This window comes from Syzygium oleosum, unplaced genomic scaffold (genome assembly GCF_021117445.2).
Source record: "Syzygium oleosum isolate NSW1041296 unplaced genomic scaffold, Sole_v2.1 Sole_v2.05, whole genome shotgun sequence".
Classification (NCBI taxonomy): domain Eukaryota; kingdom Viridiplantae; phylum Streptophyta; class Magnoliopsida; order Myrtales; family Myrtaceae; genus Syzygium; species Syzygium oleosum.
Window position 1 is genome coordinate 9,624,767 of NW_026607489.1, and position 22,492 is coordinate 9,647,258.

The 22,492-nt window shown below is 41.1% G+C and overlaps 2 protein-coding genes and 1 long non-coding RNA gene across 3 annotated transcripts; 1 reads left to right on the forward strand and 2 right to left on the reverse strand.

Annotated features, from left to right (window-relative positions):
• Positions 1-435: 435 nt before the first annotated feature.
• Positions 436-2,087, reverse strand: LOC130138273 (uncharacterized). Its single transcript, XR_008816672.1, has 2 exons — positions 593-2,087; positions 436-561 (listed from the first exon to the last, which is right to left on the reverse strand). It is a non-coding gene; the product is annotated as an uncharacterized LOC130138273 (long non-coding RNA).
• A 4,052-nt stretch (positions 2,088-6,139) lies between these two features.
• Positions 6,140-18,599, reverse strand: LOC115681773 (SCY1-like protein 2 A). The gene is made up of 14 exons (XM_030605841.2): positions 17,923-18,599; positions 16,953-17,057; positions 16,308-16,418; positions 15,700-15,882; positions 15,419-15,545; positions 14,623-14,684; positions 14,436-14,522; positions 13,542-13,628; positions 11,869-11,982; positions 10,658-10,786; positions 8,749-8,811; positions 7,712-7,873; positions 7,459-7,577; positions 6,140-7,363 (listed from the first exon to the last, which is right to left on the reverse strand). The coding sequence occupies exons 1-14, from the start codon at positions 18,415-18,417 to the stop codon at positions 6,457-6,459; spliced, it is 2,751 nt and encodes a 916-aa protein (XP_030461701.1). The 5' UTR covers positions 18,418-18,599; the 3' UTR covers positions 6,140-6,456.
• Positions 18,600-20,493: 1,894 nt separating this feature from the next.
• LOC115681774 (MDIS1-interacting receptor like kinase 2-like) lies at positions 20,494-22,003 on the forward strand. The gene has a single exon (XM_030605842.2). It carries the CDS (start codon positions 20,537-20,539, stop codon positions 21,983-21,985), a length of 1,449 nt encoding a protein of 482 aa, XP_030461702.1. The 5' UTR covers positions 20,494-20,536; the 3' UTR covers positions 21,986-22,003.
• Positions 22,004-22,492: the final 489 nt, after the last annotated feature.

The following is a 22,492-nucleotide window of genomic DNA, read 5'->3' on the forward strand; positions in this document are numbered from 1 at the left end:
CTCGCCCGACGCCGGCGAGGTCGCCCGACGCCGGCGAGGGTCGCCCGACGCCGGCGAGGGTCGCCTGACGCCGGCGAGGGTCGCCCTCGCCCGGGCGAGCGAGGGCGGCCCTCGCCCGACTGTGCGAGGTCGACCGCTCGCCGGCGTCTGTGCGAGGGCAAACCTCGCCCGACGCCGGCGAGGGCCGCCCTCGCTCGACGCCGGCGAGGCCCCCCCTCGCCGGAAAGGAAAAAAAAAAGAAAAAAAAAAAGAAAAAGCAAAAAAGACGAAAATGCCCATGGAGTAAATACATTGGGGTAAATGTGTCACAAAAAGAAAGTTCGGGGTTTTTGGTGTCACAAAAAAAGTTGGTAAAATGTCACGGATAGCAAAGTTTGGGGTTTTTGGTGATTTTTTCCCTTTATTAAAAGCACTAAACTATGTGAATTCCAATCTGTTTAGTTTATTTTTTTATTTTTTTTCTGGATTTTCTGAATTTTTATTTTTATTTCTATTTCGAAAAAAGAAAAGAACTTTGGACCCAGTCAAGGAACCCGGTCCGATTAGCCGGTCTGATCCGGACTCTAGTCCGAATTGCGAGTCTGATTCGGACCGCTAGCGGTCCGAATCAGACTCGCAATTCGGACCAGTCCTTGGCAGTCTAAATTTGGGTCCCTTTTGATGGGCCATCAACAATTCAAGCCCAAGTTTTCCAACCTTTTTCATTCATTTAGCCCAACTCCAAGTTCAGCCCAGTCACACTAAAATTGAGCCCATTCATTTGTCCTATTCTCCAGCCCATCAGCTCCTCTACTCCGATCCAGAACAGAACTCGACCCAGTTTTCATTATATTCGAATTTTTTATTTCCTTTTCTAATTTTTTATTTTTTATTTCTATTTTTTATTGTTTCTTTCTTTTCTATTTTTTTTAATTCCCTTTTTGGTCTTCTTCTTCCTTACGTGATTTCCTTCCCCGAGAGGTCACCGTCAGGATTCCAACTTTGAGCTTCACCGGAGCAACTATTCCTCCGGTCATCAACGTTTACCGGCTATTTACTCAAGCAACCTACCATTAACTCGCCTTCGCCCACCACCAATCCCAGCCATTATTAGATCGCCGACTGCTTGTTCCGATCACTGTTCCGACTATCCAAAACTTTTTCCGATGGCCATTTTCATTCATCAACTAATAATCCACAAGCAATAGCAATAAATGTACACATACATGGTAGAGAAAGGGAAAAGAGGAAGCTAACACGGACGGACTTTAACCGTAGGCACCTTCGGCATGTAAAATGGATCTCCGGCGAAGGTTTCGTTCATGGCCAATTCATGATGTGCACGTATCATTAAAAAAAAATTCGGCATTAGCTTTAGTTCAACGATTAACGGTGCAAATATGAATCAGATTTACACCTAAAAGCTTTGACACAATCGTTCTCAAATCAGTTTTAATATTCTCTCAAGCAAATCGTCAAACAAGTAGCATGCGACTCAAAAAATGAGATTCCGATTTGATTCCGATATGATTCTCAATCAAGAAATGATGTGTAAGTGCCTAAATCATGTTATTCTACAACAGATATGCCTTATTCTATCAGATTTTCGCACAAACTCAACAATTGAGTCAAGCCTCTTTTCTCGGCCAAAACAGGACATATTTGTGATAGAATTCCTACCTGGTTTGGAAGCAGCGTCTTCACGATCATCTTCGAACAGGAGTCCTCTGGTGCGGCTAAACAGTGACGAACAACACCGACTCGCACTTCCGAAGTAACGAACCACGGCGTATCGTGTATCGAAATGGTGATTCATAGGGATTGTTCTCCGGCAACGGTGAACAGACGATGGAAGAAGGGGAAGAGATTTTCTCCTCTACGCTAGTAGAGGAACCGAACGCTCTCTTCTTCAAGAAACCCTTCTTCCCCGACGATTTTTTTTCTGATTCATTCTCTCTCTTCTTTCTTCAGTCGTGTGAGTATATATCTTCCCACGCCTCCACTGTGCATTCTATTTTTCCGATAACAACTTCTACAGCTCAGCAAGATTCTAGAACCTTACCTGGATTTGTTTCCGTCACATGCTCATTTCGTCACCGCCACTCTCACTCACGAATAAAGCTGTCAAATGAGTGGGTCGGTCGAGTTTGGATCGAATCATAAATAGTCCGATCCAAATTAATCTATTAACCCGTTTATGATCCATTTATGCACAATGCAATTTTCTTGACTCATACCCGACCCGATCCATACCCAACCAATACCCGATCAGATCCACATTACTAAAACACTTTCATATTTAATTAAATATAGGAAAATTCATACCCAAGCTAAAATGAGAGTGCGGAGTGAGTAAGTGCAAGATTGAATGAGGGCGAGAGAGATGCGTTGAGTTTAAATCAGTTGTAAACTCATTTATGATTTATTTACGACCCATTTAACACCAATATAAGACTTCTATCCATTTATGACCCATTTACTAATATATGGACTAAGAAATGGATTTATAATCCATTTTGACAGGTCTACTCACGGATGCTCCCTCTGTTCGTCACCATCTTCTGCTCACAAGCGTGAGCAAGCGAAAGAGATCACAGGTGTGAGACTGGCCACTGGGCTGGGGTAAGAAGAATGGGCAAAAAGGAAATAAATTGGGCCTAAAGACAAAATAAAGAAAAAGAAAAGAGAAGAGGGGGGCCGAATTCGGCCCAAGCGAGGAAAGAAAGGTAGACCATACGTGCAGTGGGCCGAATGCACATATTAGGCCCAATCGTGCTGGGTAGAACAAGAGTTTTTTTTTTTTTACTTATTTATTTATTTAATTTTTTATTTTTTTGAAATCGAGGTGTCGACACCTCGCGAAGTCTAAAATTTTTGGTACGCGTTCGACCCGCAAAATCCGTTCTCAAAATCCGTTCCAAAGGTATGGAGCAGCTATAAGATGGTCTTCTAATGCCATAATTCATGTACCAGTATTTCCACCCTCTTTTTTTCCAATCCGAAAGACCAAAAGACATGCTTGGACACCCATTGGCAATAACCGTTCAATGTCAACAAAACCTTCTTGCAAGAGAATTATAATATGTGGATGCCACTAACCATCGGACACTCCATACACATCATTTTCCACGCTCCCACCGTGAATTTGAACCCAAATTGCACTTCTGCGGAAAGGGATCTTTACGTGCTTATTCCGCTCAACATCCAGGACAAAAAAGTCTACTTTTTTCTTATTGAATTAACATCAAATCTAATTAGAATTATAATTACGATGACTGGCAATTCATATCACCAAATCTATTATTGATTATTTGTGTCATTTTGGCAGCCAGTAATTGCAATTTATTTCAATTAAATATCAGTGACAATATATCAATTTGTGTCCTCTTTGAATTAACGTTGTTGTGTCGTGTAGGATTTTTCTCGATATATCTCTGACTTGTTCGAGTTCATTCTGATTATGAATTGCCACCCATAGCTCTATTAGTGTGACAATTTGTGGAGAGAATGATTTCGATGATCGCAAAATCATTCTAACATGTTTAGTGCCTTATTTAAGTTGCAAAAGAAGGAGGAGGAGGAGGAGGAGGAGGATTAAGACAAAAGCTTTTCCTTCGCACATATGGTAAACATGAAAAAAAAAATTGTATTAGAAATCCTAAACGCTTTCTGTGAAATGCTTCAAAATAGCACAATTAAATTCTTATGGAGTGCAATTATCGGCGGCGGTTTCCGACCGCCGGATGTGGGGCTGCGTGGGGCACATCCTCCCGAGACGAGGCGCTGTGCCCGCTAGAGAAAAAAAATTCATTAACTTTTTCCTTAAATAATATATTATATATAACCGTTAATATTTTCTTAACAATTATGAATTGTTCTATTTTAAACTTATTCATAACCTATAATTATTAAAAAAAAAATCACAATCTCATTAGCTTAACTCTACTTATTTATATTAATGTGTTTATATTATCCACTTTACAACGTATATTTATTTTAACATTAAGTGTGTAATAAATTTATTGCAGGTTACCTAATATATTTAACTTTTAATATATTTTTTGTAATTAAGAATGTTCGGGGGGCTGTACATTTTATTCAAATTTTCCAATTTTGTAACACGCTTAAACCTCATTTAGTTTTCAATAACGACATATATGAAAACAAAGTAGCTCCCATATTCGCATAAATCAAGCTCAGTTTATAGAAATATTTCGGGACCAGCCCAGAAGTGCACCATGCGCTAGACAATGTGACTGAGCCCCACCTTGCGCGTGGCTTCACACGCCTAAGCCAATCAACTTCTGACACAGCTCTTGCTGCCACATGTCAACATGTGATTAATTCACATCACGCTTACTACGTAGCGATGTTATCCCCTGAATTGTCGTGCCGCCATCTGCCACGTCATTAGCCATGTGGTGACATGTGTCACCAGAAGGGGTGTCAATGGATCGGGTCGGGTCGGGTGACTCACCATCTATCGTTGACTGGACTTCTAACGTGGCACTACCAAATGTAATTGCCTAGTCTAACAATAAGCGAACATTACTGTGCAAGAGGTGTTCTTATTTTGAAAGCAAAAAACTGTTGATTTTCTAATGTGGCACTGTTGATTTTCATTTCACACGGTCGCCTGATCCAATGCCAAAGTTTAGTCATCGCCGAGAAAATTTCCTTTATCTGGAAGCCTACATTTTCCATGGTAAACTGCACAATAATCTTTCATGATATAACTTCTCGCCGTTCTCGATTGGGATTAGAAATGTGTTGGTAAAATAGTTATTTTGATGATACAAAGTATCATTTCGTATTAAAAATCTCTTTTTTCTTGGTAAAATTAGATATATAATTGCTTTCTATCAAGTAAGAAATCATCAAATCGATAAGTTATTCCATAAATTCTAGCAAAACTAGACTACGGATAAACATCGAAAATCAATTTTCTATTATCTAGCGCTTGTCAATTCATATATAGTGCTCTTTGGTTGTATTGTCAGTTCTCAATAACCAATCTAATATTGATCCGATCCGGTTCCCAAATCGAGATGAGTGAATGGAATGAAGAGACCCTAACATTTTTCCACCATGAAGAGGATCTCAGATCATGACAAGAAATGAAGTATCAATTGGCATACAGAGTACTTTCTTCCAAGGGAAAATTACCAAAAAAAAATATCATAAACTTATTGTGCATATTTTTATTCAGTTCTAAACTTATTTTAATTTTGTCAATTTAATCCTAAACAATTTAACAATTTGCCAATATAATCCTTCCGGTCAATTTCAGTGGGAAATCGCTGATGTGGACATCGACCGTTGACATGGACAATTTTTGCATTTTTTTTGCAAGGAAAAAATTCGAAAAGAAATTGAAAAAATTATCCACGTCAGTGCCAGTCGTGCCAAGTAAGACGGTCGACATCCACGTCCGCAATTCCAACCAAAGTTGGCCAAAAGGACTACATTGATAAATCTCATAAGATTTAAGACTAAATTTTTCAAATTGAAAAAAATTAAAATTAAATTGGTATCCATATAATAAGTTCAAAACATTTTTGGTAATTATCCCCTTTCTATCATCTATCCTCTCTGGTTCCAAGAAGCCGGAAACTGTACTGCAATTATTGACGGTCTAGTTTACAAAATCCCTCACATAAGTAGCTACATACCACGCATCATTTACGACCAGGTGTACACCTCAAAATAGAGTTATAAAAAAGCCTGAGGATGAGCCGGTTCATTGACTCACGAATTTGCTTGATGACTATCCAAATTCTGACGAACTTTGGCCGTAGGCCATATCTCGAAAATCTGTGTTCTCAGGTGACTCTGAATGGTTATAGACCCCATCCACTCCTTTTTGCACTCCTATTTTGTGTTAACTGTCCACTAATCACACAGAAGCATATGATAAAGTTTCACCCAGAAGATTCACAGCCTGAGTTCTATCAAAAGAGCCATCAAATGGCAAATGGCAACGGGCAACTTCTCTGTTCACTGCCTCTTCCGCATACCAAAAGCCACTCAACTTAACATGTTGGGCCAAACTTGTAACATTTTGATCATTACCGTATCAATCTACTAATAGCTTGTGCAGAACAATAATCTTCATCTTATCATGAAATGAACATGAAACTACCCTGGTCAGTCTGAACTCTGGAAAAATGAACATGCCCAAGATCATCGATACAACAAAGAATCGAACAAAATGTCGAGAATCGAAAAGATCCATACATACAATTGGCTTCAAGCTATATGCAAAACTCAAAAGCAACTAATACCACGAATTCACAACCATCCCAGTTGCCATTGCCGTAGTGGAGGCTAAAATACTTTGGGCCGCTGTCAATATCCAAGTCAAGATCTTCTCCGAGCACTGTGGAAATGGCCACTTTCAAGGTCTCTTCGCCCCCAGTTTTCACCTCTTCACTCCAATATTATGTAATACAAACATTGTACAACTACCTTACAAAATTACAGTAGATCTAAAAGGGGAGGCTGTCCAGAGGCCGATTTAGTAGGGTTTGACCGAGAGGTTGACGTCAAACCTCTCCCTCTGCCTCTGCCAACTGCAGTTGAAGGTGGCGGTGCAAGTCTAGGTGCAGTCTGTTCACTCTTGTTGGAACCAAAGATGGATCCAATATCAGCGGGTTTCTTGTCAAGATTAAAGCTAGAGCTCATATTTCCCTGACTCTGTTTTAGATAGCCTAGAGAATTCTGGGAACTAACACCACCATTTTGACCACCACCAATTGAAGCAGAATTACCTATACTGGTTCTCGACGGCTCGACAGAATTTTGACTGAAAGCCCAGTTGCTAGTCTGGAAATTCGTCATGTTAGACATACTCATGACTGCAGAGCCATTCAAAGATGTTGCCATGGTGCCATTTTTGGAAGACCCAGAAACATTTTGGGAGCCACTAGGACGTGGGGGCCAGTCAGCGAAAGGGTCAATCTCATCAAAACTCAAAGTAGATGATGCCCCCGCATCCACTTTTTTCTCTGCCTCATTTGAATGGGGCTTAACACTCAATGACGTCCGTGGAGGCCATTCAACATCAGCTACGGGGGTGCATGTTGTGATTGTTTGCTGGCTAGATGCTGCAGATGGGATGGAGGAAGGCATTTGCAGAGGAAGCAATTGCACGGGTTGACTGCTGGAAATTGGAGGTGCAGAGACGCTTGGGGAATTTTCGGTGATGAGTCCCTTGGCTGTTGGACCCCAATCTTCATCCCAAGAAGCGGACTTTTTCATGGTAGAAGCGACACTACCGCTTGCTTTGCTGTTGGATTGGGACCGCAGGCCATCTGCCACGGGAGATGACTTGACTTCAGTACCAGAATCACCAACAGAAACTCCTCGTTTTTCTTCTATCTTCCTGTGGCATGGCATAAACATAACAGAACAAATGAAATAATAATACATCTGCAGAAGAGAGCAAGAGAAGGGAGTATGCTGATACTACAGCTATACCTTAATATATCCTTTACAAAGAGCATATACTTGGCAAAATGTTGGACATTCAATTGTTGTGCAGTGAGAAGAGGTACGAGCAATGGAAGGACATGCTCTGCAGCAAATTCTACTCCATACTGAAAGCAGCATAGTAATAGTCATTATAAGAAAGAGAACTTTCTATTTTATCGTAAAAACAAAAATGACACCAAGAAACACAAGTAATTGTAAAAGGGCATTTTGAAGAGGGCTGCAAATGCAAACTCATTACCTGCTTAAGCATAGAGTTAGCAACTCCAAGAGTACACATGAGCGTAGGAGCAGAACGATCAACAGCAGTACAACGTTGAATTGTTTGTAAAATTTCAAGGGTAGCTTGCTTGTCGAGCTTAGGAATTAAATCCCCTAAACATAGCAAAGCATTGACTCTCACCTTCCAAAAGAAACAAAAGAAGCATCAAACTAAACGCGAAAGATGAGAATCTACAGATTGCATGCACATAAGATAACTCTCTAGCATATAAAAATATTCGAAGAATATATAAGCAAATGTATGATTAAACAAGATTGATAGATTATTTATCATCAGACACGGCAGAAGCATAGGCATTGATGTAGAAGCAATCAGAATCTGGGTGAAGAAGAGGACAAGAAGAGAGAGCCACCAAGGCAAGAGAACGACTGAAACGTTACCACCCAACTGAAAGTGAAAGACCTCATACTCAAGGCGGACAACCACACTACAAATCTCTAACCTACCATGCATCATAAAGTCAAGATAACCTAGATAAAGACATAGAAAAAAACACATGGTGATCAAGGTGAGAAAAATTAGGAAAAAGTGAATTTCTGATTCCAGTCAGTCTGGTTGGTTCTTTGCACCTATCGTTTTCTATTTTAATCAAATAAAATCTAAAATTTCACTATATGGAGTTATTAAAAAGTGAATTCTGATTCCAGTCAGTCTGGTTGGTTCTTTGCGCCTATTGTTTTCTATTTTAATCAAATAAAATCTAAAATTTCACTATCTGGAGTTATTTTGATTCTCTTCTAAATCAAACGGAGTAATTGAAGCATCATTCATAATATGGATGTGATAAAAAAAAAAAAGAGACATGAAAAATTGTTGAGTCAGCCCCTTAGTACCCTTCTAATTAATTTTATATTTAATACTCCAAAGAAAATGAAGTTCGTAAAAGAGTCAACATGATGAGTCCGGACAAAGAAAACAATATCTCGGTGACAACTTCTCGATGATCTGAGTTTGACCACATACTTTTGTAAAGGATGCATATTAGACATACATACCGCAGCAACAGTCGTTTTAAGCGCTAAGCCATGAACTCGAGGCAAAATTGCTTGCTTGACTAGCTGCATAAAATAGCAAGAAATTAGCACCTACGGTGGAGAGCATTGATGCTGCCAACAAACATTGTCAATAACTGTTCATGAAGTTCTATATACACAAAAAAAAAGGAGTCAACTTAAGCAAATGACAAATTCCTCTATTAGTTGATGAATGTTTGTTAAAACCCAACATCTATTGCTTCCAGCAGCAAAATCTCGCAATCAAACGGCACATGATTCTACACCAAAGAACCACCATACTGAAACCAAATCCAAAGATCTATAGATGCTAGGATGCCAGCCAAGATCCATCACAAAGAGCTTTAGTGAACCATTCTGAGTTCTAAACATAGAATCTGTTTGTTTTTCCAATCATTCCCGCATCTGACTAGACACGTAATATAGAGGTCAACAGACTTCTGATGGTGCAGTGAGCCACATGGAACTTAAGTCTGAAGGTGATCAGTTTAACATCTGACTTTTCAACTTTCAGTTTTCCAAAGGACATAAGATCACGGTCTGGCTTGACCCCAGGGCTTGTCATTCAATTTTGGATTCTGATTTTCCTAATTTCATCTTCATTGCAGTAAATAAAGAAACTACAAGAGCTGATTGCTTGAGTAAAGCTGGTGGAAGTATACTTGGTCATCCTGAAGCCCACGTAGAACTGTTAGGAAAAATCTATTTAACATTCCACTGAACAATGTTCAGAATTATGTGCCGCTATTTCATAAAAACATCTCTTATTCATCCGGACCTACACTACCCAAAGTCTAATGCTTCTCTCTTTATTTTCAAATCAAACATTCCAAGCCCCAAATTCCAAATGTACCAAAAGTAGGCATAATGCAATCCATCTTACAGAGAGAATACGTGTGCTTCACCCAACAGCAGCCTCATTTACCAAGATTGTCAATAGTAGAAACATTTTCGCAGACGACCTCCAAAGCATAAAAGAAAACCTTGGGAAGTTTTCATAGAAGGAAACTTAAGATGGATTGTAACCGAACCAAGTTATTCATGAGCTACTCGAGACTGACCTGTATATTACTTGAACTCATCTCAATTCTTCTCTTAAAACTCGAGCTTGATAAGGATTGACTCGACTAGCAAGACTAATCGAGTAGTAGAATTTTATATAGAAATTAATGTGTTTCATTTGTAAGTATTACAAACAGCTAATGATTTTTTTTCAAGTTTACATGATATTGTAAGAATTTAAGTTCAAGCTCGAGACTCAGTTCAAGCTTAAAAATAGCTTAGATAAAAATAAAAATATATATGAAATTATTTCAGTCAAGTCCGGACGAGTTTGAGCTTATAGAAAACTTAATCAAGTCAATCGAGCTTGTGAAACCAAGCCTGAGACGAGTATCAAGTTGTGCACACTAGAGACCAGTCGAGCTCAAGTATCAACCTGCCACGACTTGACTCGGCTATGCCCTATTGAGACTCCTATATGCCATGTCCAATAGAAATCCATATGCAAATAAAACGTCGTGATTTCTAGCATAAACAGGAGTAAACTAGTTGAACCATAGTTTAAGCAAATATCAGTGGACATGCAAGGATAGAAGGTTGTAGGCAAGAGTAACCTTATTAGGAAAATTTGTGATGACAAGAAAACGGCAAAGAAAATGCTAAAATAACAGACAAGGAGTTACTAAGAAGCATCATTTTACATGTGTTAAGATATTTTACCTAAGACTTTTCCTAAAGTGATGCAGCAACTTTCATTGTCCAAACAGTCACTTTGTCTTTAATTCACAATTTCATATCAGACAAGGCTATGTGCACGCCACATTGCAAAGAAGCTTTAACAAAAATTTAACACAAGTAGCACTGTTGCTAAGAGTAAAGAGGTAATTACCAAAATATCGAGCTGCTTGGCAAGATATGCAGACTTTTTCAGGACTTCCTCTTGTATGCGGGCATCACTATCGTCATAAGCTCGAACCAATAAAGGCAGGACATGAGATATTAACTGCTCCTGACTAGTCTACAATGACATTCAGGCCAATGTCACGATCACTATCGCTGGATACAAGGCATAGACATGATAGAAGAAATTGAGGTACACAAACAAGAGATTTCAAATACCCAGATAAATGGAATTTCATGTTCCTAGGAAAACCTAATATGGATGGACAGTGTTTATTGATACATCTGAAAAAACATGACTCGCAATCCCCAGGTTGAATAAAGAAACAACTTGAACTATCTTTCACGAGTTCGCACATAGTAATATGATAGAGTCAACAAGTAAATTTAACGAATCCTGTTAGGACTGGAAAGCCAGCATCTCAGAAAGGCTATAATTTGCACGATTTTAGTAGCACACATTAGGCCCGCCCACTTCCAAAAGTTGAAAGAAATCTAGTCACAGCAGAAGCAACCCAAAGCAACTGATTTGTTATCAACCGTTATCAAGAAAAAAAAAATCAATTATCTAACTAAATTTGAAGGTAACAGATTCCCTCATGAAAGGAATCAACGGTGGAGCAGTTAAACTAAAAATTAAATTCAAACCACTGCTACGAATTCACAGCAGCAATGTTTAAAAAATAGATGTCCTTCACACAAATCCCAATAACAGTTTACGCAAGCTAAAGACCTGGTTTTATGGTAATTCATTGGGTTTAGGTAACCGATGATGCTTGAAGTGGAAAGGGAAGAACAAAGTAAAGGAACCCAAGCCAGCTACAGAGATATATGGGTAGATTATTTCATTATGGACTGCAACTGACTGTCATCCAAATTTTTCCTTTTTTTTTATTTTTGATAAGTTAGAGAAGCTTCATTAAAGAGAACCAAGGGGGTGCAAGTCCTATACCAAAAGAACTGATTCATCCAAAATGGAAGGGAAATGGATTGTATATATGTATGTATGTCTTCCTACTTTCTCCACCCAGAAAATGCCGGTTAATTTGGAGGACGAAAACATCAGAGATCTTTCATATAGTTTCCTCCAATCTCTTTTCGCAGCAACCAAACCAATTGACAAACCAGAGGTTAATCCAGATATTCAATGTACATTATGTTAGAGAAATCTCAGTTCCCCTAATTTACATAAGCAATTACCTTGTTGATAATTAGGTCTGCGCACTTCACAAGTAGTAGCAGTGTCTCACCAGAAGCAGAACTGAGGACAGGAACAAGTGCTGGAAGCGTAGATAACTCAAAATCATTTTTATCCTACAAAAAAGGAATTGACAACGTCTGAGAACATACACTATCTAATAAATCAAAGCTTTCACCACATGTACTTTGGCAGAAGCCAACATTCAACCAGACAAATGGATACACGCACGCACGCACCCACACATGCATCACACTTAGCATAAATTCTTGTTCACCCTTGCATGAACAAACATAAGCAAACATACAAAGGGAACGCAAATTCTAGCGATGGTGTAAGTGGTCGGCAGGGTCCAGAATTCTGGTGACCCAAGACATAAAAATACAAAGACTGGGACAAGGTACATGGATCATGATCCAAGACCCAAAGGAGGTTTCGAGTCTATCCTTTAATATAGCTGAGATGGAGAAACTATGGTCGTCCCTTCACGCTGGTCCTATCTGGCACAAAGCGAAAGATTAATCCAGAATCCAGCAAGCCAGTCAAGATTCCAAAAACTAATGTTAGTCTTAACTAAAACTATCCCTCAGAGTGGTATATAACAAGTACAATACTCATTTTGTGCCAATGTCAGATATAAAGTAGATAATTCTTGTATTTGGCTCTGCAAAAGACATGAGGACAGAAGTTCAACATTCCGAATGTCTCTAGTCCTCATAAAACTCTCATTCTACTTTTGATTCAGGGACTGCTCTCTTCTCCAAAAATTTTCATTAAGCGGAAAAATAACCAGAGAAATGAGAAATTTCACTTTGCCAACTCAATGTTTATGATAATTTCTTCTTCTCTTCTGCACTAGATAGAAGGCTTAAAACTTCAGAAAAATCTAGGCCTTATTCCTAGGTGTTTTATATCTTAATTGTTCAGATCCTGCACCTATTCTCCCAACATAAATTTACATCAAAGGATGCAACATCTAAAACTAAGGCTCTCATCTTCATCAGACATATTGAAAATATATTGCAGAAACAGAGAGACCAACATTTTCTGATCACGTATAGCATGTGAAACATATTGCATTAACAATCTAGATTTGCATTGAAAAAACTATTGGCTTTTCACTAAAACATGGTCTTTTTCCAGAAAAAGAAAAGAATATGGTATCCATTCTATTCACAAGACTGAGGTGCAAAGAAATATATTCAGAAGATTTGAAACAAAAAAGATCCAAGGAATCTATTTACTGTGCCAGATAAGCAAAAATTATTACTCGCAAAGTAAGGGAGACGAGGATTATTGCAGCTAGCTGCTTGCCTATATCATTCATAGCTATGAGAAATTAACTCATCATAGTTTTTGGTAGATTCCAACTGTGAATGAAGAGCTCAATCCTTCAGTTGAGCTCGAGTGCACCCCCGTCTTAAGTATTGTTTCACACAAATCAAATATAGATTCATCAGAGGAACAAATAAGTCAAATTCTCCATTAAATACATTTTTTGGTTCATAAAACTTCAGTTTTGAAGGAAAAGAAAGACTTTTATCCTCATTTCTGCTTTTCTTTTACAATGTATGCAAGAAAAATTACAGAAACAGCAGCAAATCTCTAAACCTAGCATGTAGACATCCTTGCTGTACAACATTGGTCCCTAAAGTTAAAGACTTAGCCGAAGTACCTGAGACTCTGCTATTGTAAGAACCATGGGTAGTATCATTGGTTGCATCACCAGATTCCGAAGTTCAGCACAAAGTGGTGGCAGTACCTGCATGGAAATAATAGAAAAACTTTATTCAGTAAAGAACAAGCAAAACGATGTATAAATCTAGATTCAAATTACAGAAAACTAGAGTTGAAAATCAAAGGGCTAGATGAGCTTAAAATTTTTTAAGGCGTTAGCCAGAATATAGTATACTTGACAAAACAGACTGAGCTGACAATGAAAAGTTTGTCCCCAGCCAACCTTTCTCCTCTCTTTGTTTGCTATCAAACCAAAAAGAAGTTTCTCCAGGGCTATGACCCACCTTAGTTTTATTTCTGTCTCTCTTTAATCAAATAACAGCATCTAAGTTCTGAATGACTCAAGATATCAACTTTTTTTTTTTTATATTGACAAGATACAGGAACTTCATTTAAAGGAAATGTCACCTCAGTAGACAGGAACTGAATTGCCCATCATCCAGAAGATTCGTAATAATAAATGGCATTCAATGCCTCAAATAAAATCCTTCTTGGGTTTATTGAAAGAGAATTAATAAATTCATCTATCCCCTTTAGCAGGAAAAACGATAGGCAGACACACACATATCCTCAATTTACATCTGAATAGCCAAATTTAGAATATGTATTGGGATGGGACACTGTATCAGTTGAACAACATGATTCATTCCTATTATGTATTCATAAGAGAGTATATACATTACGTACAGGGAACTGTCACATTGAAATAACATTAATTACTTGATGAGCTGGGAGTTAATCCACAAATGTATACAAAGAAATGTAGAAGTCAAAAATATGATAGCAGTCAATGTTGTATATTATGTTTTTTAACACCCAATAAAAATCAAACCTTATACCGCAAAACCCGAGAATCAAAATCTTTCCACATATCTGATAATGCTTTCAGAAATTCAGATTTCTGCATATTGTCTCTTTCCTGCAAGAACACAAGATTCATCACGATTTGTAGAACAATCTTATTCTAATTCAATTATCCAGCTAAAAGTGAGTCAACAAAATAATATAACTATGCATACAAGCATGTGGTCAAGGAAGCGAAGAGCTCTCAACCTCGTGTCATCTCGAAAAAATGGAGAACCTGCCCAAAAAGGAATTTGAATCTTAAAAAGTTAAAGAAACAGATGTCATTGTCAAACATACAAAAAAAGGATATGAAGTTCATCTAAGCTGTAATTGACCAAACATGTCCTTCATCATTTTTTTGCAAGTAAAGAATAGTAACTCCAAATGAAAATCTAAAAGAAGCCTGTCTCCAAACAACCCATGTTGTTGACATCTACGTATTGCCTCTAACTCTGCTGCTTTTTTCCCCAGCTTCAATAGAAGTACACATGGCCAATCACCCCACTTCAAGACAAAATGCTTCTTCAACCCTTAATTACCAAGAACCCACCCTATAGACGAACTATAAGTACTAATTCTGCTTTTCTTCCAAGGAATTTCACTTAATAACTAGTCTCATCTTGTGGAGGAAGAACGTAAAATTATTAAGAAGAGAAACTAAAGAGAGGACCTCTGTTCTCATGGTTAAAAGGACATCTCTCCTTGTGGGTAATGAGGACCTTCAAGATGGACAAGGAATAACCCAAGAATTTATCAATCAATTCAAAAACTACCATTTCCCTTCATGTACCAAACAAAATATAAAAGATATCTCAGCCATACCAACTGCCCATAGTACAAATAACCAGAAACCATAAAGTGAAGATCAATTATTGCCTATATTATGCATTAAATTGTCTCTTCAGATTTGTAAATCTCCCCCTTTTCACTAATACATAATCAATCCACAAAACAATATCAAGTAAGGACCTGTAAAATCAAGTGCTGTAGGCCTGAAAGATTCATTTGCTGAAAGCATTCTGTGCAAGTCAGGAACTAACTCAGGAGGAATGGTTGAGAAAGCTTCCTTTGATAAGTATGTCAAGGTATTCATATACTGCATATAGCACACCAAAAGCAAAATGCATCAGTAGTGCACCATATATCGAGAGAGATCCCATGGAAATATGCGTGTCCACCGATTCCCCTATACGGGCGGACACTTGGGTTACATAGATAGAAGGACAAGCCCAGCGTTTGATAGAAAGTACCATTTTGACATTGTTATGGCAGTCAAACAAAGGCTTGCGAGCAATTAAGTGGTAAGCAAGGCATCCAAAACTAAATATATCAGAAGCAGACCCAGCTGAAGCTGTTTTGCTCCGGACCAGTTCAGGAGCAGTGTAATTGAGTGATGGCTGCAAGGGCAGTACAGAATCCTCAACATCATATTCCTGCACGATCATTACAAAAGCTCGAATAAGTAACCAAACTGCGATCATACTTATATCCGCAATAACATACCGAACAAAATGCAAGAATTGTGTTGTGCCATGCAATACTGTCATGACTCGCATACGAGAGAATTTTCAGTCTATTTCCACAGTTTTCCATCATTAAGTACTAGATCGAGAATGGTTGGTGTAGCAAGAGAACAAGAATCGAGTAGGGAGAAACTACAAAAACCAAATCAGGCACCAATAGTCAAGATTGAGTAAAATCATCGTGAATAAAAGAAAAAGATAAGTAACTTTTGCCAACATCTATTGCAAGATCAAAAATAAGAAAAGGAACGCGCAGCAATTATGTCTCAAAGAATAGAGAGATGAAAACAAAGTCAGTTTTCTTCACTCGTCATCTTATTGAATTATCCACATACAGAATAATGGAAGGGTTGCAGACTAGATAAATCCCCCGAGGCCTGGTCTGAGGAAATGGCAAAACCAAATCCACCAAGCTTCCAAGCTCCACTTGACGTAATAAGCACATTCTGCACAAAAAAAAAAATGTTCCCAAGAATTACTTATGCATGTTCAAAAATCCATCTACTCTTCTTCAATCCTGGATTAAAGAGTGAAATTAAATCATTTTACTTAGAAGTGTAGAAACATCAACCATTAAAGGGAAAGACAGTTTTCCACAGAAAGGAGGAAAATATTGATTTGCAAGTGCAAAACCCTGGAAAGCATACCATGAAGACAGTATGACAAGAATTTTGGGGACTGTAAAGTCATATAATTATACGAAGATAAAGTCTTTCATATAGGACTTCACGTCTAATATAGAGGGCAACTATCATGTCACTAAATAATGGTGACAAGAAATTAACATGCACCCAAGCAAAGAAGAAGATAGCACTCAGCTAAAGGATCCTCTTAGCTCCAGCTTTAAAGATAAAGAACAAAAAATTGGTCGCATTACTCGATCCAAGAAAGAAAGAAATAACTCAACACTACACTATGCTTCTCTTCCAATGATCCCTAAGGCAAGTTCAGGGAAAAGAAATGGTGCCCAAAGAATTAACCTCTGGCGATATCGACCGATGTATGAGACGTGCATTGTTGTGGAGAAAGTCCAGCGATTCTGCTATTTGTAGCAAGCCGTGTTTCACCTCTAACAACCCCATCTCCTGCGATGCAGACACATATTGACTAACTTGAAAGAACACAAGCCTGAATGAATAGAAAGACATGAAACAGCAAGCCCCTCCTCATTTTGCAATTCTTGACACCAGTATCTTCTAATTCGCATCAAGACCTCAATAGATCCTAGCTGTTACTCGTTGGAACTTAAAGAAGTTGAGCCAAAAACAAGGGATTATGGACATCTATATGCTTTCTCAAATAGGCATGCTCCATCCAAAAGCAGAAGTTTCTTGTAAGAATAAATTGAAGATAATAATAGCCATCCTCAGAGAAGACATTATGCATATCGTCAAAATGAAAAAAGCACGTGCGAAATGTCATAAGTGAAGTCTCATAAATATAGTGGTTTCCCTACATTGCCTCCCCGTCTAAACCAAGGAAACAGTCTTCCCGTACTGTTCGAGGCATTCACCTTACTCTCTCCTGAACCAAGATTAACAGGAGGCTTGTGCACCAGACACGCTCCTTCTAATTCAATTTCTGTAAATATTCCTATCAAACTACTATTCAAACCAAGACTGAAAGGAGGCTTGCACGCTCGATACGCCCCTTCAAGCTCAATTTATCTATGAATTCCTATCAAACAGGTTATCGGAAAGAGGTCCTATCTGAGTCGCACCAATCTAAACTATGCAATCAGCTTGATCGATACTGATGATCAACAACAAATTAACTATAACGTCAAGCGAGTAAAACCTAACAATGGTTGCCGGAAGCAAGTGATCGGAGACATGAGCAAACATGACAACGGCTCTAATTGTCAAGGCACGTAAAATGCAATGAACGGACGCATTTACACTATTGCCGACAACTGATGAGAAATGAGGAGAAAAGGACAAGACCACGAACCATGCCCTTGAGCTCCTTAGGAACCTTGGGAACATTCTCCAGATTGCCCAGCGCATTGGCGACGGACGCGAACAGGGGCTCGGTGACCATGGCCATGGCATTCTTGCTCTCGTCCAGCGCCTGCACCACGTGGACCACCCCGGGGTGCCGGAGGCGCACCAGCCGCGCCGCGTCCGCCCGGACCACGTCCAAGAAGCCGTCCTCCGCGGCCTTGGACAACCCGGCGCGGGCGCGCGCCTCGGAGAGGGCGCGCTTGTCGAGGACCCAGACGCAGACCAGGGGGTACTGGTGGGCGCGGGCGGAGTCGCGGGAGGCCCTGGCGGAGTAGAGCTTCCAGGCGAGGGCGGGGCCGGCGGAGCCGATCTGGTCGATGAGGTCGTAGTCCTGGAGGGGCTTCGGGCCGGCGACCTCCTGGACCGTCGTCTGCACGGTCTTCTCGATCACGGCGCCGGCCTTGGCGAGGGCTTGGGTCAGGGTCTTCATGTTGAGAGCCATCGGGAGATCGCGCTGATCGATCGGAATCGATGCTCGTTCGGATATGTCGGATCCGAGTACGCACGCGCGCGCGCGCCACGTGGATGCAGATCGATGATCTCGTCCGGCGGATCTTGTAATCGGGGAGAAGGAGGAGGAGGGAGGAGGGATGCGGCGGCGGTGGTGGACGGCGGCGGGACCGACTGAATTGTGGCGGGCGGCGTCTCTTCTCGTCGTCGTCGTCTTCTTCTCCGTCCGGAATTTGATCAGCCCATTAAACACAGCAGAAGAAGAAGAAGAAGAAGATGAAGAAAGTGACGCAATTACTCCCTCCTTTCTTCTAATTTTCTTTTTTTTATTTTTTTATTTTTTTATTTTTTGCCTTTCTCCCGCTTTGGGTGGTTACGATTGGGGAACGGCTTATGCTTGGCCTCTTAGAAAAATTTATTCCACGACCTGTTCCAATTCTAATACTAAAATGAAGCCGACATGCAACAAACATGATTCCAGTCCCATGGACCGTCATATACCTGCGCTTCCCTTCTGCCCTGAGTAATCCAAAAACGGTATGCTACGGCTCTCCTTAATCCGAATTGGTGTACGTTAAATCGAAAACTTTAAGCATTTATATTTTACTCGGGAGCTAAATGATCTGGCAAAAACGTTATCATTGAATTGATCTCTTGTGTTGTTCGAAATAATTAATTAATGAGAAACGTTTTCACTATCGATAGCAATTTGTGGCTAAACATTTTCGCGGGACAATGAAAATTATTTCGCGAAATAGGTGGGGTTTTAGAAACCGAGCCGATGGCGAGAGATCAATTCGAGATCAGGCGGTAACGCAAACATCAAGAGCAGGTGCCCCCGATTTAAGCTTGACTTTTGCCGGTGGATGGAGACGGGAGGAGGAGGGAAAGAAACGGTAAAAAAATCCCCTTCCTTCTTTGCTCGGCCGGGGAAAACTGGGGGTGTCAAATGGGCCGGGTCGGGCCGGCACACGCACGACACGGCCCATTTATGAGTGGGCCAGTGGGCCGGCCGACGCTACACATCGGCCTACCACTGGGCGAGGCATGCGTTGGGCCATCGGGGAAAAAAAAAAGGACCAGCCCAAGCACGGGACGACCCATCATATGTCGGATCGGATGACGGGCCGGATCATTTCACCCCTTCCTTAAGAGAATTACGGTAGTTTGACCAAAAGTGATTTACTAAAAGTGATGTACAAAATCAATACATTAACACTCAGCTCGGTTTAATAAAAAAAGAAACACTTAGTTTGGATGAAGTGATTAGATTGGAAAATAAAGGGATACGAAAATTACGAGAGAAAAGAAGAGAGAGAATTTGAAGGGTTTGAATTATAATACATTGTCCAAGATGTTGGGGAGGCAAAACCAACGAAAAACTAATGCATCGTAACATAAATTTCCTTTTATGTGTTTATAAATAGACCTAAAAGGAGTATAAGCAAGAAAGAAGAATAAACCTATTTATCAACGTTCAACTCTCTAAGTTCGAGAAGATTGATCTTATTTCTGAAAACCTTTAGTCTTCCCCCATCCTCATCCCTCCTAACAAACATAATATATAGCCATACAATAAGTTGTATGTTAATCTTGACATACCTTAACACAACGTGCATGTTATCCTCATCTAAGGATGTCAACGGCTCGGTTAATTTTGAAAATCCAAATCAATCCGAATCGATCTGTTTGGGTGAGCAGCTGAATCGAACTTAACTATGATCCAAGCCAAATATATGAGCCGGATCTGGTGTATCACAAGGATTCGCCTTTTTTATGAATTCTTATGTAATCGAACCAATTCCGGATGGTTCTGACACCCCTATCGGCTATTGCCATCCCCCCCACCACTTGTCTATATTTAGTGCGCCACCGCTGCTGGTGCACCGAGTATGGAGATAAGCCACAGGCAAATTCCTTGTCGGCTTCTCCTCCCTTTGACCGTGAACCCCCGAGTCAAAAACCGCATTACATTGTGGGGACTCGCACTGCAAACCCCAAACCAGACCAGAACAGTATAAAGAAGAGAGCAAGAAGAAGCAACGCCCGCTTTCATCCATCCTCATCCTCATCCTCATCATCTCCATCCCAATCCCAGCAACAGCCAAAGGATGAAGCCGCCTCCTTCCCTCACCCTCCCCTTGCTGCTCCTCTTCCTCATCTTCCGAAGCCCCAACCTCGCCTCCGCCGCCTCCTGCCACCCCGACGACGAGGCCGGCCTCCTCGGCTTCAAGTCCGCCATCACCGCCGACCCCTCCGGCATCCTCGCCTCGTGGAAGCCCGGCACCGACTGCTGCGCTTGGCACGGCGTCACCTGCCTGTCCGACGACCGGGTCACCAGCGTCTGGGTGTCCGGCGACCCGGACCGCCCCGCCGCCTACTTGTCCGGCACCATCTCGCCTTCCCTCTCCAAGCTCCAGGACCTCGACGGCATTTACCTCCTGGACCTCAGGAACATCTCGGGCCGCTTCCCCGACCTACTCTTCCGCTTGCCGAAGCTCAAGTTCGTGTACATCGAGAACAACAAGCTCTCGGGCCAGCTACCGGCAGCCATCGGGAAGTTAGCCGGGGTCCAGGCGCTGAGCCTGGAGGGGAACGAGTTCACCGGGCCGATCCCGGGCTCGATCTCCGAGCTGACACAGCTGACTCAGCTGAAACTCGGCGGGAATTCCCTCTCCGGAGCCATCCCCGACGGGATCCGACGGCTCAAGAACCTGACAGTGCTGAGCCTGGCCCGGAACCGGCTCACCGGACCCGTGCCGGACTATCTCGGGTCATTACCCTATCTCAGAATCCTCAGACTGTCGAACAACAAATTATCCGGCGAGATTCCGGCGACCGTTTCGGGTCTAGCGCCAACGCTCGCGTATCTCGAGCTCGGCCACAATGCTCTGACGGGACAAATCCCGGATTTCTTCGGGAACTTCAGAGCGCTCGACACGTTGGACCTGTCGTCGAATCAGTTCCACGGCGTCGTGCCCAAGAGCTTCGCCAACCTCACCAAGATCTTCAACCTCGACCTCTCCCGCAACGTCCTCGTCGACCCCTTCCCCCAAATGTACGTCAAAGGGATCGAGTCGCTCGATCTCTCCCACAACCTGTTCAAACTGGGCCAAATCCCATCCTGGGTCACCTCCTCGCCGATCATATACTCGCTCAAGCTGGCCAAATGCGGGATCAAGATGCGGATGGAGGACTGGAAACCGAAGGAGACCTACTTCTACGACTACATCGACCTGTCGGAGAACCAAATCTCGGGCAGCCCGGCGGGGCTGCTGAACCGGACCGAGTTCCTGGTGGGCTTCGGGGCGGCGGGCAACAAGCTGAGGTTCGACATGGGGGCGCTGAGGATCCCGAAGACGATGAAACAGCTGGACGTCTCGAGGAACCTCGTGTACGGGCAGGTGCCGGAGGCGGTGTCGAGCTTGGAGAGCCTGAACGTGAGCTACAACCATCTGTGCGGGAAAATCCCCGACGCCGCCGGGAAGAAGTTCGCCGCCACGTCGTTCGCGGGGAACGACTGCCTGTGCGGTCCTCCCCTCGGTCCCTGCAAGGGTTAGAACTAGAAGATTGATGAAGAGAGACATCGCTCGGAGGATCGAGGAATTGGCTCGTTTCATGCGAAAGAATAACATAGTATAATGAGTCGAGTCAGTCGTGTGTTTAGCTTTGACTTGTCGTCTATTTGAATTTTGGATTTGACTCGACTATATATATATATATATATATATATATTTTATTTTATTTTTTGCTTTCTTTGGGATAAAATGGGAAAAGAATAATGACACTAATAATTTCTATTCAGAAATAAAACCATTCTATTCTCGAAAATAATTTCTATTCAGAAATGATTTTTTTTATTTCGTGCCCGAGAATAATTTCTAAGTATTTGAAGGTGTTTGATAACTGTCCAAAATTTTTATTCTTAGAATAGAAAAGAACAGAAATGCATTTGCTAACTGCACAAAATTTATTTTTATTAATAATATTTTGAATTTTTAAATTTTTTTTCTTTTTTTTTCCTTCTTCTTCTCCTTCCTTGGCCCTGGCCAGTCGTCGGTGGCCGA